The sequence below is a fragment of the Podarcis vaucheri genome (genome assembly GCF_965113315.1).
Source record: "Podarcis vaucheri genome assembly, chromosome: 14".
NCBI classification, from domain to species: Eukaryota; Metazoa; Chordata; class Lepidosauria; order Squamata; family Lacertidae; genus Podarcis; species Podarcis vaucheri.
In genome coordinates, this window is record NC_138752.1 from 2264012 (window position 1) to 2281098 (window position 17087).

General features: G+C 45.5%; 1 protein-coding gene across 1 annotated transcript in view; it reads right to left on the reverse strand.

Moving 5' to 3' along the window:
- THSD4 (thrombospondin type 1 domain containing 4) overlaps positions 1–867 on the reverse strand; it is a 147343-nt gene extending 146476 nt beyond the window's left edge. Inside the window, exon 1 of the mRNA XM_082198062.1 lies at positions 542–867. Coding sequence (XP_082054188.1) covers positions 542–613 — 72 coding nt within the window. The 5' untranslated portion in view covers positions 614–867. The remainder of the gene's footprint in view (positions 1–541) is intronic.
- Between the last annotated feature and the right edge of the window lie 16220 nt (positions 868–17087).

A 17087-nucleotide genomic window follows, 5' to 3' on the forward strand; every position in this document is an offset into this window, starting at 1 on the left:
CAACAACAGTAACAGTAACTATCAAAAGTAACAAGAATCCAACTTCAGATATTCATTTCAATATGAATGTAACCAAACACATTCTAAATAAAACCACAAACATGCATTCCAAAACACAGGCAGCTTTCACAATTCCTTTGCTAGTGAATCCAAGACTTCTCAAAACATGTGGCAAGGACATGCTCATAACTAGAAGGGTTGGGATATTTCCCCAAAACAAGGTAACAAAAAGTAGTCATCAGCAACTTCCACCACACACACTTCTTCCTACAGAACCCTCTAAGTGCACAACTTTCACAGTCCAGCATTTAAAGTTATTCCTCCTGTTCTGCAAAGCAGAAAACACAACACACCTCTTCCTCAAACAAAGCAAGGTGAACTAACTTTTTGGCAGCTGGTCCTGTCCCTTCCTTTGCACTGATGGCATGTAGCACAGCCACCATGCAAAGCAACCTGCTGTCTTTTTGGCAGGACAAGGTGGGACAGAAGAAGGACCCTGAGAACAGAGATGATTTCTGACAAAATGTTACACTCAGCTTACCTCTTCTTCAGGTCTCGCTAGCCTCACAGCTTGAAAGTGAAGCAATGTCAATAGCAGGTAGCTGGAAAACATGATAACCGAACCTGACAAGTCTCACAGGGTTGGGATCTCTTTTCATCAAGCACTAACAGCTAACAGATGGACTGGTCTCTCCAAAGTTTATCCTGGTCCTGTGCTGTTGCTCAGCGCATGTCTCTCTCTGCTGCCTCACTCACTCTGCTAACTACCGGGAGCTTCTGAGCTCAGCCACTCTGCTCTGAAGACAAGTGGTAAGCTGATCTTTTCATGTAATGACTTCTCTCTGCTTGGGGAGGGGGCTCATAGCGGCAGTGAGCTAAGGAAAGGGGTTGGGTTGTGGGTGAGTGAGTGAGTGAGTGAGTGTGCGTGTGTGCGTGTGTGTGTGCGCGCACTTAGTATTAAGAAGGGGAGGCACCAGGAAATGGGCAACAACAAGTCTGGCATCTGCTCCGATTTATAAAACTTTTAAGAAGCTACAGTAACTCCCCCACCCCTGCAAAAGGAATCTCACCAGTGCCTTATTAAGTTAGGCAGGCATGACTGGAGGATTGGAGGCTGAAGGTGCCTCTGGACAATTAAACAGTGAAAGCTTTTCAAGCAGCTGCCACTGCTCCAATTCCTTGCTATCTCCCCTCCCCAACATTTCTAGGAAATAATCATGTATAACTTATTGGGAGAAAATGCAGAAAACCCCAGTTTACAGATACCCTGAAAACCTAACATTTCTCTACAGTAATACTAAATGCTGCAAGATATATACCTGCGTCAATGGTTATGCATCCTAAGCAGACAGCTTAGGAGAGTCATCAATTAGCAGCTCCTGTGCAATATCTTGCCTAGCTTCCACTTGTCCCAACTGCCAACTCCATAATAAAAAGACAGATGTGGAATTGGAACTTGGCAGTAATGAACTTGGGCAGGGTGGGGAACAGGCTGAGGCCTACCACATCCACTCCATTCTTGAACTGGCCCAAGCCAGCCACTGACCAAGGCTGTAACCACATGATGGAAAGCAGTTCTGCAACAGCCCCATAAGCCCCATATTCCCAGTTGCTTGTTGGTAACATTAGCACATACTCTACATAGGGGCTAAGAAAGCCAGTAGGGTCAATGTCAGCACCTATAAGTTGTGGGGATCTCAGCATCTGATGGGGCCACCAACCCCAAGTGCCCAGCTCCCTTTTATTTATTGATATGGATTTCTCTCCACTCTCAAGGTGGGTAACATACAGCTTAAAACAGCAAGCAAGCTACATAACACAGCACAATGCTGAATAACCAATTAGACTATACCAAGCAACAAGCAAAAGCAGCAGCAACGCTGGATTTGTACCCTGGTCTCCCAGGTCTACCCACTGTGCTGCACTGGCTGACTATTATCTGATGTGTATTCATACCATTGCTGATTTGTTCAATTGTGTTATAAAATTTCAATAATAATAGAAAAAGAACAGCCAGTTCCTCATCTTCCCCAGGGCCAATGGAAAAGACAAACACGCCCTTGCTACCACCCTTCTTCAGCTAGCTGTATGTGAGGTACGTCACGAGGAGGGGGCGCTCAGACAGGGACCTTTAAAGCACAGAGCTATGCTTGGAAAGAGTACAGCAAAATGACAACAAGGTGTGGCTTCCCTAGGGAGGGAGTTTCAAAGTCTGGGAGCATCCACCAAGAAGGCCCTCTCCCACGTCCCCACCAAGCGTACCTGGAAGGGTGGAGGGCCTCCCCTGAAGAACTCAAACCCTGGCAGGTTCAAAGGAAGGAACACGTCTTTCCAATAGCTTAGATCTAAGCCATGTAGGACTTCACAGGTGAGAACTAGCACTTTGATTTGTGCCTGGAAACAGACTGGTAGCCCATGGAGCTGTTGTACCAAGGGAGTTGTCTTCTCCCTATAACCAGCCCTGGTTAACAAACTCACTGCAGCCCTTTGAGACAGCTGATATTTCTGACCCCTTTTCAAAGGCAGCCCCATGTAGAGCATGCTACAGTAATCCAAACGGGATGTAACTAAAACGGGATGTTTTGATGCGCTTCATTTTTAGTATATGTGCTGCCAAAGCGAGGACTCGCATGCTTCATTTTTGACCCACCAGAATTATTTCCTTTTATTGTCTGCAGTACATTAGAGTGAACCTCTGAGGGCAGATGCCCAACCTTTGGTCTCTTGAGGTCTGTGGACACAGCATTACACTGTATGCACCTATAAGTGGTTCAATATGCTTATAGATTCTGAGGTGTGAGAAAGTCTTGCCATACTAGCATTGGAAGAGGCAGGGTAAGATGGGGACCCACGCCTTCAGTGCAAAAGCTAAATGACCGTATTGCTGCATTTATTGATTCAATTTGCATTTAAAGGCAAACCAACCTAATTCCAAAACAATACACAAACTGAAACACAACCATTCTTTAACATCTGCACTTCTCCAACTGTTGAAAGGCAGTTCTGCAGCCAAGGAATGTGTACAAACCCCCCATACACTATGAACTTATAAATGCATGTATTATTGAGAACAGCAAGCAAAAATGTGCTACATAAGGGGGAACTGTTTTGCCAAAATGCATTTATTGGGTGAAATTGCATACAATAATCTGCATATTATGAGAAACTCGCACTAAAATGCTGATTAATTTTCTTGAGGGCTTTAAAAAATTCACAAGCCAATGTGGTACTGTGAAGAACTGAACTTAAAATGGGGGGGGGGGGACTGAAAGAAATCAAAATTGACAAATTCACCCACCTCTTCTTAAGATCATAATAACAGCCTCCTAGATCAAGCCAATGGCCCATCTAGCTGTTCTTATGATGGCCGACCAGATGCCTGTGGGAAACCAGTGCTTTGCAGCAGCTGGAACATATAATCCTAGAATTGTAGAGCTGGAAGAGACCTTTGAGGGTCATCTAGTCCAACCCCAGCAATGCAGGAATCAACAGCTAAAGCATCCCTGGCAGATGGCCATCCAAGCTCTGCTTAAAAACCTCCAAGGAAGGAGAGGCCACAACCTCCCAAGGACTTCTTTTTACCATTAGAACATCATCTTTATATGCAAGCAACAGGCCATTCTAACATTTTATAGCAACCGACAATTACTAAAAGTACACATTGATACAACAGTAAAACGCAGATTTATAATGCTAGACCATATATCTATCTACTGGAAACCGAGCTTTATGAGGAATGGCTGAGGGAGCTGAGTATGCTTTGCTTGGAGAAGAGGAGACTGAGAGGGGATATGGCAGCCACCTTCAAACACCTGAAGGGCTGCCACATGGATGATGAGCAAGCTTGTTTTCTCCTGCTTCAGAGGAAAGGACCCAAACCAGTGCTTTCAAGTTGCAAGAAAGGAGATTCCAACTAAATATTAGGAAGCACCTTCTGAAGATAAGAGCTGTTTGATAGTGGAATGGGCTACTTGGGAAAGGAGGGGGGCCACCTGCCAGGGATTCATGCGCTGCAGGGCATTGGACTAGCTGGCCCTCGGAGTCCCCTTCAAAGGCGATGAATCTAACAGGATTGTGGAAGGGGAGGAAGTGGACAGCATGGCACCATGTGGTGCACAACACAGCTCTTGATGGGAAGAATGGGGGGGGGGAGAGTTGGCAGCAGGCATGATGTGTAGCCCGGCCTGGAGGAAGTGATGCAGATGGAACTGAAAACCACAATATTTTACGAGGTCACCGAAAGACACTAATGGACCCCGAGGAACCCAGCATAATAGAATGAGGTCACGATCCATATTGGTGTGATATACCATATTTTTCTGTGTATAAGACGCCCCCATGTATAAGACTATTTTAGGGGACTCCAATTTAAGAAAATGAGGGGAGATGGCCCAGAGTTCTTTAGCTTGGGGGGGGATGCCAAAAATCACTCACCAGACTGACAAAAGCTGACAATCGCCCGCATCAATAAAGCCACAAAGCGTCTGCCCGATTGCCACCAGTAGCCAGCAAGCACACGCATAATTGCTGCAGTGGAAGCCAATCCACAGCAGCCCTTGCCACAGCCACCAATCACCCACCAAAATCGCCGCTGACAACTTCCTGCTCGCAGCTGCAATGAATCGCCCGCACCCTCTTATATCCATGTATAAGACAATCCCTGATTTTGAACATTATTTTAGAGTAAAAAAATCTCATCTTATACAGAGAAAAAGTACGGGGTGTTGGTGTGGGTGGGTGTGACTTGTGCACTTATTAGTACAGTTTAAACAAGCCACACTGTGGTTCAATAGTTAAACGTCTTGAACCTGCATTGCATGGTCTCCATTTGTATTTCATTAACACCCCCCCCCCTTTGGCAAAATAGCCAGGTGTGGACAACCGTGTGCAACAGTCCCAAGAATGCACAGGGCTGAGGAGGAAGCCACATGGGCTTTCCTTGTCTCAACCCAATCAGGTTTCAGTTTACTTCAGGAAATCCAAGGGTGAGTAGCTTAGCAAATGGATTACTCATGCTCTTAAAAAAAAAGAAAAAGAAAGAAAAAAGGAAAGGGATGCATATGTTTAAGTGCTTTCCTGGATCTGGGGCTAGTTGAAGACCTGAGACTCTTTCCTTCAAGATAAATTCCCAGGGACTGCCCATGCCCAGAGCCTCGCAGTCTATAATACGGACCGCATGGTTATTTCGCTAGTCTGTTCCAGACTAATTTTCTTCACCTCCCCACTCTGCAGATTGTCGTAGTCCTTCCAATTTGCAAAACACACAACCTCTGGCTACGGCCGTTTACTGGAACTTGGGTCCCTTCTATGTTATTTAGCAGCACCAAGATATCTGGCATGGAAGCCTGATTAGATCAACTTGCGTATTTAAAGTTTTCCACCGATGGCTCCAGTAGCCCCCTCATCCTTCACAGTAGGAACCTTTGCCTTGCTCCAGTACTAGCCAAAGACTCCGTGTGCCTGTATTTTATTTTTATTTTTTACGATATCTTTATTGTCATTGTCCCTTGCGGGACATTGTCCCTCTCCTCGTCCTGACTCTGGTGCCGTGGGCCAGCCACTGTATTGCCAGCATGCTGGCGCACGGCACAGAGCAGCAGAGGAGGTGGCCTCTGGACTCCAATGCGCATGCTGCAGCTGCCACTGCTACCACCACAGCCGCAGCAGGAGATGCATTCATTGGAGGCCAGATCCTGTGGATTCTGCTGCCCAAAGGGCACCTCACGTCGGGTCACCTCATGGGTGATCCAGGCCTGCTTCAAACTCCGTGTCATGATCATTGCTGGATTCTGGGATCATGACACGTTTGGAGTGAAAGGGCGAGGAAACTGCCTTCTCCCCTTCTCATTTTGGGCAGGGCCCTTTCATTTTGGGGGTGGCGCTGAGACTCACCAGAGTTCTCTTATAGCACTTTATCAGCAGGCACACACCCTTTTCATCACCAACACCCCAAAATATATACTCAGTTCCAACAGATTCTTGGAGGAAATAGCAGCTGCCCCATTTTCTCCCAATATGCCTCCCAGAACTGGGAATTTTTGAGGGAGAGGGAAAGTGGATGTCAACCAGTCAGACCTGGTGTTTCCTGCTTGGAGGGGGTTGGACTCTTCCAATTCTATGATTCTATGATTCTATGACCTCTGAGACTCAAATCCCCCAAATGACATGGTTTGAAAATAGGTATACACCAGGGAGTATCCGAGACCAGGGAGAAGACTTGGTGGAAAAGGACTGGAAGAAATTTAAAGACTACCTGCAGATACATTGCAAAATCCATGAATGTTAAAATGATGTGAGATATAAAATAATATGGCATTAGTGTTTAAGTTGTGATTATGTAATAAGGAATGTAATAGGGATGAAAGTTTGGAAATAAGACTTACTTATTTTAATAGATTACGAGATTTGAAAGAGAATAGGGATTTGCTGAATTTGATGGTACAGAAACACCGTTTACCTTCCCGCCAGAGCGGTACCTATTTATCTACTTGCACTTTGACATGCTTTCAAACTGCTAGGTGGGCAGGAGCAGGGACCAAGCAACGGGAGCTCACCCCGTCACGGGGATTCAAACCGCCGACCTTCTGATCGGCAAGCCCTAGGCTCTGTGGTTACCCACGTCCCCTAGGAGGGGCTTAGATTTGCTCAAATTCTTCCAAAATGTCACAAAGTATTTATGACTTCATTGGCTTTTCATTGTGCTAAAATCATTATCTTCTTTCCTTGCCCGGAAATATGGTTTAGATGCTTAGGGAGAAAGCAAGCAAGCAAGAGGTCCTCAGTTGCCACCTGCCTAGACTTGAGCTCAAGCATTTATTTTGTCTGGCCTGACTTCAATCTTCTGTGTTCTGATGACAGATTCCTGGTCTCCATCCCAGGTTCCCCGATTCAAAAAGAAAAAAACCTCCAACCTTCTCTCTCATTCCTGACAGCAGTGAGGCAGTGTATGAAGAACAAAAGCCCATTTATAAGACACTGGTATCCCTCCCAACCCTCCAATTTGACTGCAAACAAGGGACAACCTCATGCTGAAATTACTTTTCATATGATTAAAAACCTGCCTTGTGCAGACCAATGTATTGTCATCATGGAATGGTCTCTTTTGAACCCATCTCTTCTCAAAACAAACCAGGAAGAACTTTAGCAAGCTCTTCTAGCCTTTAGAAGCATTCTATGCAAGTTCCTCACTTTGCTTATTCTGATCTGAATGCTGCAGCTCTGACCAGGACTGGCTCCAGGCTTTCATGGGAAGTGGGTGGGGCATGCTCCACAGTTTCAATTTCTAATGCTGGTCTACAACAATATTCTAGCAAAGGGCTCTTCATTATAACAGAGCATACATAGGCGCCGACTCCATGGGGCTTGAGGGGGCTCGAGCCCCCTCAAAAAAATTTTTGGGGGGGCTCAGCCCCCCCAATAATCTCGGGCGGGCGCCCTTCCAGTAGAGCGCCGCCGCCGTCCCCCGCCTCCTCCGCACCTGCTCCTTCGCCAGCCAGCCAGCCGCGCGCCCTAATCGGAGAGCCCCGGCTGCCAAGGCACTGCCGGAAATCCGGAAATCCCGCGAGAACAGGGGAATCCCGACTGGCCACACCTCCCAGCCAGCCAATCGGCTGGCTGGGGGGGCGTGGCTTGCCCTATTTAGGGCCGGAGCCACTCTATTTGCATATTCATGAGCTTATTTATTATTCATGAGCTTTCCCGGGCCCCCCCAATATTTTTTCTAAGTCCGCGTCCCTGAGAGCATACTCTGGTTTCAGAGAAGGTGAGATGCCGCGTGCGCAGAGGAAGAAACCCGCACATCCTGGCGTGTTCTCCTGACAGGTTATTACAGCAGAGTGCTCCTGCACTCTCTCACAACAGAGAAAAAGTCACAAAGCCATTCATATTGCCATGAGGTATCTATACCTTCCCTCTTAAAGGTTTATGTCCACTGTCATGCTAGACTGTCATGCTAGACCCTCTGCAGGACAGGAGGGTGTATCACAACAGAAATCCAGTGTGAACACGATAAAATATGCCTTTGGCATATACCATTGAAGAGTTTACTCTCCTAACATAAGAAGTGACAGGCTGTATTTTGTGTATCATATCAGCAATGAGAAAACATGAAAAAGAGATAAACAAATCTGTGATGCCACCAGCAACATTTATTCCTCTAGAGATGCCCATTCTTCAACAACATCCAGAATCCAAAATCATGTATGCATAGAACATGCTACAGATAATAAAGTTTTATCTCCAGATACATTTTAATATCAATTTGTTGGAGAAATGCCAGGTTTCAGACCCCTGTACTTGCAAATGCTGCTGAGAGGAACTACAGAACTGCAAACCAATCACCAAACGAGCCCTTTGGCTGAAATCATGAGCCTTAATTGAAAGCAAGATCAAAACACACTGGATTAAACTTTGCACAGCTGGTGTAAAAGAACACGAATGCCCCTACATCCCAAAAGGAAACATTAAAAAATAAGAACCAACAACAAAGCAAATTCCTAAGGCATTCCCCACACTGCAAGGACCCAAAGAGAGCAGTCCAAGGAGAACTAATCCTGTTCTTATATTACTAATACATCAGGCAGCGCCTCAGGGGGTTCGTGGTCCTTTCCTACAAAGTTCTGGAATCACTGAAAGAGCCACAACTATTTCATAAGGTGTCCATTTTCTGTCCTTCCCTGGATGTATACAGACTATTGAAATCTGCGTGATTCATGCATGGTTAGCTTTGTTTCTTGCATAGCAGAAGTGGCCGTAATGCTGGCCAAGGTGTCAGGAGGTGTTGGGACTACCAACCAGGACACAATAGTTGGCATAGGCTGCTGCTGCTGCTGCTGCTGCTGCTGCTGCTGCTGCTGCTGTTCTTTGTGTCAAGCCTTCCAGGCTGTAGGTCACAGTGTTACCTGGCTGGTCAACTGCTCCCAAGTTCCAGAGTGACCTCACTAAAGCCAACAGTTGGGAACCTCTGGTGTGGAAGATATCCAGGTCAGGCAGGGACTGGGTAACAACTGCCTTCACTGCATCAGACCTATTCTTATTTCTTTTCTTACATTTACAGCATATCCCACGTTTCTTCCATCATGTAGCCTGGCAGTGTGCACGTGGTTTGTGGCCAATTACCCATCCAACAACTGAACAGACTGTCATAAATCCCAAAGAGACACTGCGGAGGGGCTGGTTGGATGAGGACAGGGGATGGGAGGAGTTGCCCATTGATGACCCTAGGGCATAGCTGTCAACTTTGCATTTTTCTTGCAAGGAATCCTATTCAGAATAAGGGAATCTCCCTTTTAAAAAGGGATGCCCTAGGGGGTGTCCCAGTGGGTTTGAACAGGATGCATTAGGGCTTTGAGAGACAGAGGAATCACCCCAGGAGGGAATTACAGTTTAGGAGTCAGATCCCAGGGAGGGTCCCAATGGCACAGTCCCCCTCCAGAGCTCTGCTTTGTCCCCTCTTCTGTCACCCAGATATCCTGTGCCTACTTCAACCCCCGGCTCCCATGCCAGTCTCTCCTCCAATCCCAACACCCTCTGGCACTGCTGGATCCTGCCCCTAGCCTATCCTCTCAGGAAAGGTCGGCCACTCTGTCTGATTTGGAGCTGCTGCAGCCACTTTCCCCATCGCCTGGGCAAAGGAGACACCAGCACAGGACTGAACAGATGCCTCAGCCCTCCAGAAGTAGTTCCTGTTTGACTGCCCATTCCAAAGGACAGCAGCGCTTGCCACCCTGTGGCACCCCATTTCCTAAAGGTGTGTGTTGTTTGTTGGATCAACCACATCTGGAATACTGTGTCTAATTCTGGGCACCTGTCAGGGAGCCGACAAGGAGAACAGGTCGTTTTCAGATCAGAGAAAGAGAGTGGAACACTTGGCTAACTTACAGTTAGTTTCTTTATTAAGGAAGCAAAATAAACAACACCCAGCGACTTCTAAAGGTTGCTCCTGTCTTGATGAAGCAGTTGTTTGGACTGGCTTGTAGCTCCTCCTTCACTCCCTAGCCCTCTGGGTCAGGCCCCTCTGTCTGCCTACGGCCAGCTCCAAGGGACCCTCTCTGTCTGCCTGGATCTTTGCTTGGCAACATGCAATGAATGTCTTGCTCGGGGAGCTTGCAAGCTGTCAGCAGTGAAGCTATCAGATTGGCTCTGTGAGAGAAGTGCCAAGTCTGACTCCTGTCCCTGCCCTGTGCTGGAGCACTTGCCTGTTTCTCTTCTTCGCTATCTCTCAAGCTCCCCGCCTCCAGTGCTTCCCAGGCCATCCCCTCCTCTAGGGCGTGGCCGGTTTTCCACCACCAGGAGCCAGCATCCCAGTCCTCTCCCTCTGTGCTTTCCCTGGGGGGCTCTTGGCCAGGCCAGGCTTCCATCACTCCTCCTCATCAAGCCAATCCCTGAGAGCACCACAATTTTAGAAGGATGTTGACAAGCTGAAAGGTGTGCAGAGCAAGGAAACAAAGATGAAAACCAAGCCTTATGAGGAACGGTTGAGGGAGCTGGGTATATTTAGCCTGGAAAAGAGGAGACTGAGAGGAGATATGCTAACCATTTTCAGTATCTCAAAGGCTGTCACATGGAAGATGGAGCAAGCTTGTTTTCTCCTGCTCTGTAGAGTAGGACTCCAGAATGGCTTCAAGTTTCCAGAAAGGAGATTCTGACTAAACATCAGGAAGAACTTTCTGGTGGTAAGAGCTGTTTGACAGTGGAATTCTCTCCCTTGGGAGATTGTGGACTCTCCTTCCTTAGAGGTTTTTAAGTGGAGGTTGGATGGCCATCTGTCATGGATGCTTTAGTTGAGATTCCTGCATTGCAGGGGGTTGGACTGGATAATCCTTGGGGTCCTTTCCAACTTTACAATTCTAATATGCTATGATTCTTAGCTTGTTGGATCAAACTCTTAGCTTTCTTAGGCATGTATAAACCCTGTTGTGCATTTGAACCCCATTTTGCTATGTAAGCATTCAAGAATTCAGCATTCAAGATTTTGTACTCTGAATTTGAGTTCTTCATCCTCCATCCTTTCAGCAGAGTGATGGCCTCATGTGTCTTCAGGCCATAGCTGTAGCTGGCTCTGGCTCCCAGCTCATGGCACCTGGCTCTCTCTTAAGTAGTTCCTAAGCTCAGCACAGACACAGAGAGACCTGCTCAACCATGAGCCTTCAGTCTTGGGCAGTAACCCAGTGGGAGGGAGATGATTTGGCTGCCATTTTGTTGTAGTTGTGTTCTCATGCTTCTTTAAAGAAATGTTAAAATAACTTCCAGAAGCACAAAAGCTGATGAGTACATATTGCTTCTTGCTGAAGTACAAGCTAGCCCAGAAGCAGCAGTGTATTAATAGTAAGCTACCTCTTGTCACATATTTAAGAAACAAAGCACAATTAGGTTGAGTCAAATACAGATACAATGACAGCCAGAACAAGGGTCAGGGTGGGGAGTGTGGCCAAACAGCAGGTCTGTTACATGCCTGTTACAAATTATAATTCTGACTCAAATGCCAGAACAAATGCCCAGAATGACCCTTGTTTTAATTAACAAAGGAAACAAAGATGGGGCAATTCACCTAATGAAAATAATAATTTGGAAACCACTCCATCACATCTTTGTTTGGGGGGGGGGGGTTATTGTGATTATCTATTCCAACACAGTATTTGTCTTCTGTTTGCCTCTGTTTTGTTTTGTTTTGTTCTGTTTATTTTATTTTATTTTTTGCCTGGACAAACATTATATTGTCCCCTGTGTGCATAATGCTCCACTGAGGACCTCTCCCTCTCTGAGCCCTCTGGTCTTCTAAGTTGCACTGGGAAAGCCCTGCTGAGACTCTCCATTCATGAGGTGAACTCAGCGCTCACTGGGGCCTTCCTAATAGTCTCTCTGATACAACTCTCTCTTCGATTAAAAGGTCTGTCTAAGTCCTGCTCCGTAAGATGCCATAAAGCAATGCAAAGCTTTTGGAAGGCATTTCTGGAGCTGAAATCAGCAAAATGCAATTCTAGTTACAATCCTATGCATCCACTCCAGAACTTCCCGCATCTTGCACCTAGCAATTAAAATTAAGAACCCTGGAAATGATTTCTGGAGATTGCTGGGGAGAGCCAGTGTGGCAGAGTGATTAGAGTGTACCGCTAGGACCTCAGAGATCGGGGTTCAAATCCCCCCTCACCCATGAAGCTCACTGGGTGACTTTCAGCCAGCCAGTCTCTCTCACTCCAACCTGCCTCACAGAGTTGCTGGGAGAATAAAATAAGACGCGCACGCCAGTGGTGCCACTTGACACACCCTTGAAGGAAGTGTGAGATAGAAATGTGTGTGTGTGTGTCTCTGTAGCATATCCAATTGTCTACCCAGTGAAAGAGAAAAATAAAAAGATGCTCCCAGTAAGGAAGAAAATGGACCAAAAGGCAAATGGAATGGAATGTAACAGGAAAAGTATTTCAAATTGATACTGTACAACCTTAGCAGACCTTGCCAGAAGTCTTCTGTGAGTGTAGTATGGGGAGGGGGGGAATTGCTGGAAGTTTAAATTGACACAACTTTTACTCAACACAGCAGATCTTCTACAAAACATCTGTATTATATGCCCCAGGAACAAAGGTATATTGAATTTACAGCTTTTTGAGTATACAAAAGCCAGATTGGTCTTTTTAAATTGGACTCTCCCCGCCAGGTTGCCCACACAAGTTGTTTTTGAAATGGGCTGAAGATGCAGATTTACAAGGCTAGACAGGGCTTCTATACAATGTCTTTAACATCTGTTAGATGTCTACACTGAGTCAAATATGCAGACATACTCAGCTTTCACAGGAGGCTGCGCATTCCCCCACTCACTCAGCCTGTTCCTAACAAAATCCCTTATTTCTTCGTCACAGTGATATTATTATCTAAATGACAATCTGCTCCCAAGCAAACCTGCTAAGGCTTTAAGAACTTCCCTGCAGATCCTTCTCCAGGTAGCCCTGCTCCCCAGAGGACGGCCATTTCAGCGGTGGTGAGGAAGGGGTGAATTTATTTCCATTTTAGTTTCTCTTATTTTCTCATTTTCCCAATCTTCTACATCAGTTTGTGATGGGGGTTTTTCAAGTCCTTATGAAAATTCATCAGTATTTTGGTGCCAATCTCTCTTACTTCACACATTGTTGTATGCAATTTCGCCTAATATACACATTTCTGCCTGCTCTTACTGGTAATAACTTCCCATGTTTTCAAACAGGGGTCTTTCCTAGCGCTTCCTGGAGACTGAACCTGGGGCCTTCTGACTGCAGGCATGTAATCTACTCCTGATCCCTATTCCAAAAGAAAAGTGGGGGCACAGCAGCCTGCCTGACTTCTAGTCGTACTATTTCCCTGACTAATCCAGTACTGGAACAGCTCCACAGGGACTTGGGCAGAGAGGTGTCTTTTCTGTCAGCAGCTACACAAAACATTTTCTAGCAGGAGATGCTGGCTTGGGGGTTGAACTTGGAACCTTTTGTGGGCAACTCATGCACAGCACCACTGATCTAGCATGCCTACATTTGTGAGACAAGAGACAGGAGCTCCCCTCTTCCAACAGGCACAGAATTTCACACATAGAATCATAGAGTTGGAAGAGACCACAAGGGCCATCAAGTCCAACCCCCTGCCAAGCAGGAAACACCATCAGAGCACTCCTGACATATGGTTGTCAAGCCTCTGCTTAAAGACCTCCAAAGAAGGAGACTCCACCACACTCCTTGGCAGCAAATTCCACTGTCGAACAGCTCTTACTGTCAGGAAGTTCTTCCTAATGTTTAGGTGGAATCTTCTTTCTTGTAGTTTGGATCCATTGCTCCGTGTCAATAAGGCGGGTGCTCCATGGAGAGGCTTTTAAGTGCAGGTCTGGCTCTACCTGTAGGCAGAGTGAAGGGGCTGCCTCAGTCAGCAGATACTGGGGAGCAGGAGCGGGGGCAAGGTGTTGGAGGACAGAGCTGTGTGCCCCAGGGGTGGCTTGCTCTGCAGCCCCTAACCAAGTCTTCTGCTCTCTGAAGACCATCCTATTGCCAGTGCTGAAATAAGATTCAGCTGCCAGCCTTATTGGCTTTTGTGCATGGCATTTGGGAGGTGGTGCTATCTTGTACTATGGCTGAATGCATATTATTTTCTCCCTCAAGTGTGCAGGAACTGTATAAACCAGGTCTGAGTCCCATTAGGGAAAAGGGGAAAGTTTAGCTCTGCCACCTACCTTCTCTAGGTAGTTATCTCCTGGTTCATAAAGCCACAATAGTGAATGGCTTTAGGCTTGGGCAGAATTCCCTTGTGAAATGTTGGTAGTCATACTGAAACCTCCACCCACTCATCCGGCAAATGAGGCTAGGCTATTTACTCTGACATCATGCTTTTTCTGGATTAAAGTCAAAGCTGAAGCTGGTAAGAGAAAAGGATTATTTTTTAACTGCCTGAACCAATATTTGGAACCAGTTTACTTTTTTAAGTACACACTTTTTCTGAGTAAATATTAGCTAAAAACCAAAGTACAATTTGCCATACATGCTACATTTTTCAATTATTCTCTAGTTAGGAACAGCAGGTGAATTCTGAATCTGTTCCAAGACAGGTGCTTTGTTATCTCTGTAAATGTAGTTGAGCTTGGAGAAAACCACAAGATCCCTTATTAGGTCACACATAATGTTTGCTTAGCTACTGTGCTCGGGGTGGTAGGTTTGACCTTAAATGTAGTAATAATTTAAAAGCAGGGGAGAGGGAGAATAGATCCTTCTGCTAGTGCCATGGGTGCAATCTAAATCTCACGCATCCTCAATTCAGTCTTGGGGAAACAGAGGCCATAGGTCAGCCAGGAGGATACAGATGCACCAAGTAGTCTGTGGCAGAGAAAGGGGACAGGGAGAGTTCAATCCTGGGCAGTCAAAGGGAGGTTTTAAGGACCCTGGACAGAGACCAGAGAGCAGCTAAGTTGCTCTGATAGGATTCAGTCTCAATGGTGCTTTCTTATACTTCTGAATAAGCCTCTCAGGGTCTGCCTCTATGCTGTGGAGTACAGATATGTAAAAGGGCAGCTCTTGTAAAGGGGCAGCTCCTGGAGTCTACCATTCCAATGTCAATAAATGTTTTCTTGCCAGGTGCATTTCCTGATTACAAAAAAAATTAAAAAAAATTACACACACACCCGAAGCCTAGGCTTGGCGGCAGCCTCGGTCCATAGAACTTTTGGTGTTATATGTTCCACTCTCCCTGCTTCAGTTAATATCCTGGCAATCCCATTTTGAACCAGTTCATTAACTTTATTCTATGGCTACTAATATCCATTTGCATATCTCCTTCTCCCATTTAATGCCCCAAATTAATAACCCAAAAGTTAAAAATTGTCAGGGCAAGGTGAAATGACAAGTCAATATGTGCAAATCTGCATCACTTATGGTACACAAAGAAACGGGATGCGTTTTGCTTATAAAATGGCAGGTTGTACAGCCAGAATACCGATGGTCCTGGATATCCTTTGCAAGTCCAAAATTATCTTTAGCTTTTAGCAAATCTTCAGGAATTTGTGTGTGTGTGTGTGTGTGTGTGTGTGTGTGTGTGTGTAATAAATCTCTATCTGGAATTAATTACATTTAATTACATCAACACCTTAGGGCCGTTTAAAACTCTGCTTATCCTCACATTTCAGCTAGTTTTTGGCTGATCTTTCCCAAAGGGTGTTTGGCAGTCCATTTGGACTCCTTGAAATATGTGAGATTCTCACTGACACTGGAACCATTGAAGTGCTGGACACAGATGCAGGGATCTGGTAAAGTGAGACAAGGGCAAGTTTTCCTTGTCAAAAAAACACAAACTAATTTTCTTTCTATAGTATCTGCACTGGGCAATTGTTCACATGACTGAGTGTTCTCTCCCAGTTTTCATGCAGCCGTTTTGTCAAATACAACTTTTTTGTAGCAAGCCAAGATTCCCTCTCCTATACAAGTTGGAAAATGTCTTCTTAAAGGTATGGGAAAGGGGCTGAAGGTCAGGGATAAAGCAATTGCTTTGCATGCAGAAAGTCCCAGGTTCCAACTGCATAAGGTAGGCAAGAGCTCTCTACCAGAAACCTTGGAGAGCGATATCAGTCAACATTATAAATAATAGGCATGAAATGGGGTGGGTGGGGTGCTCCCCCACCTCCTTGTGCCATAACAAAGTCAGTAAATCTCCGTGAGTCAGATGGGGGCCCCACAAAGCCCCATGTCATTTTGCATTTGAACTTTTTGGTAAAGTATAGCTTGATGTTGTCTGATATCTCAAAATTTGCCTGGGCTCATGGGTTTTGCAAGATATGAGGCTGTCCAAAATTCTGCTTGTGCAGCACTGAAGACCTCTGTCTTTTGTTGTTGTTAAAGGGCAGCAGTGAGTGATTTTTTAATGGTAAGAAGCTTCATTTAAATTTGTAACATACAAACAAACATGTTGCTCTGATTTAAAAAAACAAACAAACAAACAAACAAACAAAATAAAACAGAGCTATTCAAAACTCTGAAAGCTGCTGAACAGCATCATATTGTAAGTCCTATGCGAGGATACAAACCAGCACAGGAAACCGTATTTTGTTTATAAGAAATACCGGTACATTGGAAAACAAAAAGAAACAAGTCCCAACAGTGCTTGATTTACAACACAGAACACAACTACTTTACAATATTATCACAGGACATCCAGAAATGCAGTCCCTTACATATGTATCTTAAGTATGTATGCAGACTCAAAGTGAGGTGGGAGTTTGCAGCAGGGGTGCCAACTTGAATAAGAGATTGTGGAGGCCCAGGTAAACTCCACCCCACAAAATTGATCACATTATGCAGTGCATACACACCGTTTGAATGGGGATGCCAATCAACTTTGTGGGGTCCTGGACCCCTCAAATATTTTATTGGGGGGCCAAAGCCCCCATAGCCCCCAGGAGTTGGCTCCTATGGTTTGCAGTATCACTTGATGCTCTCCTCATTTTAGAAAGGTATCTCACCATATTCTGCAAATAATATTGTTTTGATACTATATTATACTACACTGAAATGTTTAAAGGTTTCTTTGTTTGCCCTTGAATCTTCCTGCCACACTTGCCATCCTCTCCTGCCACACCCTTTGAGAACCAC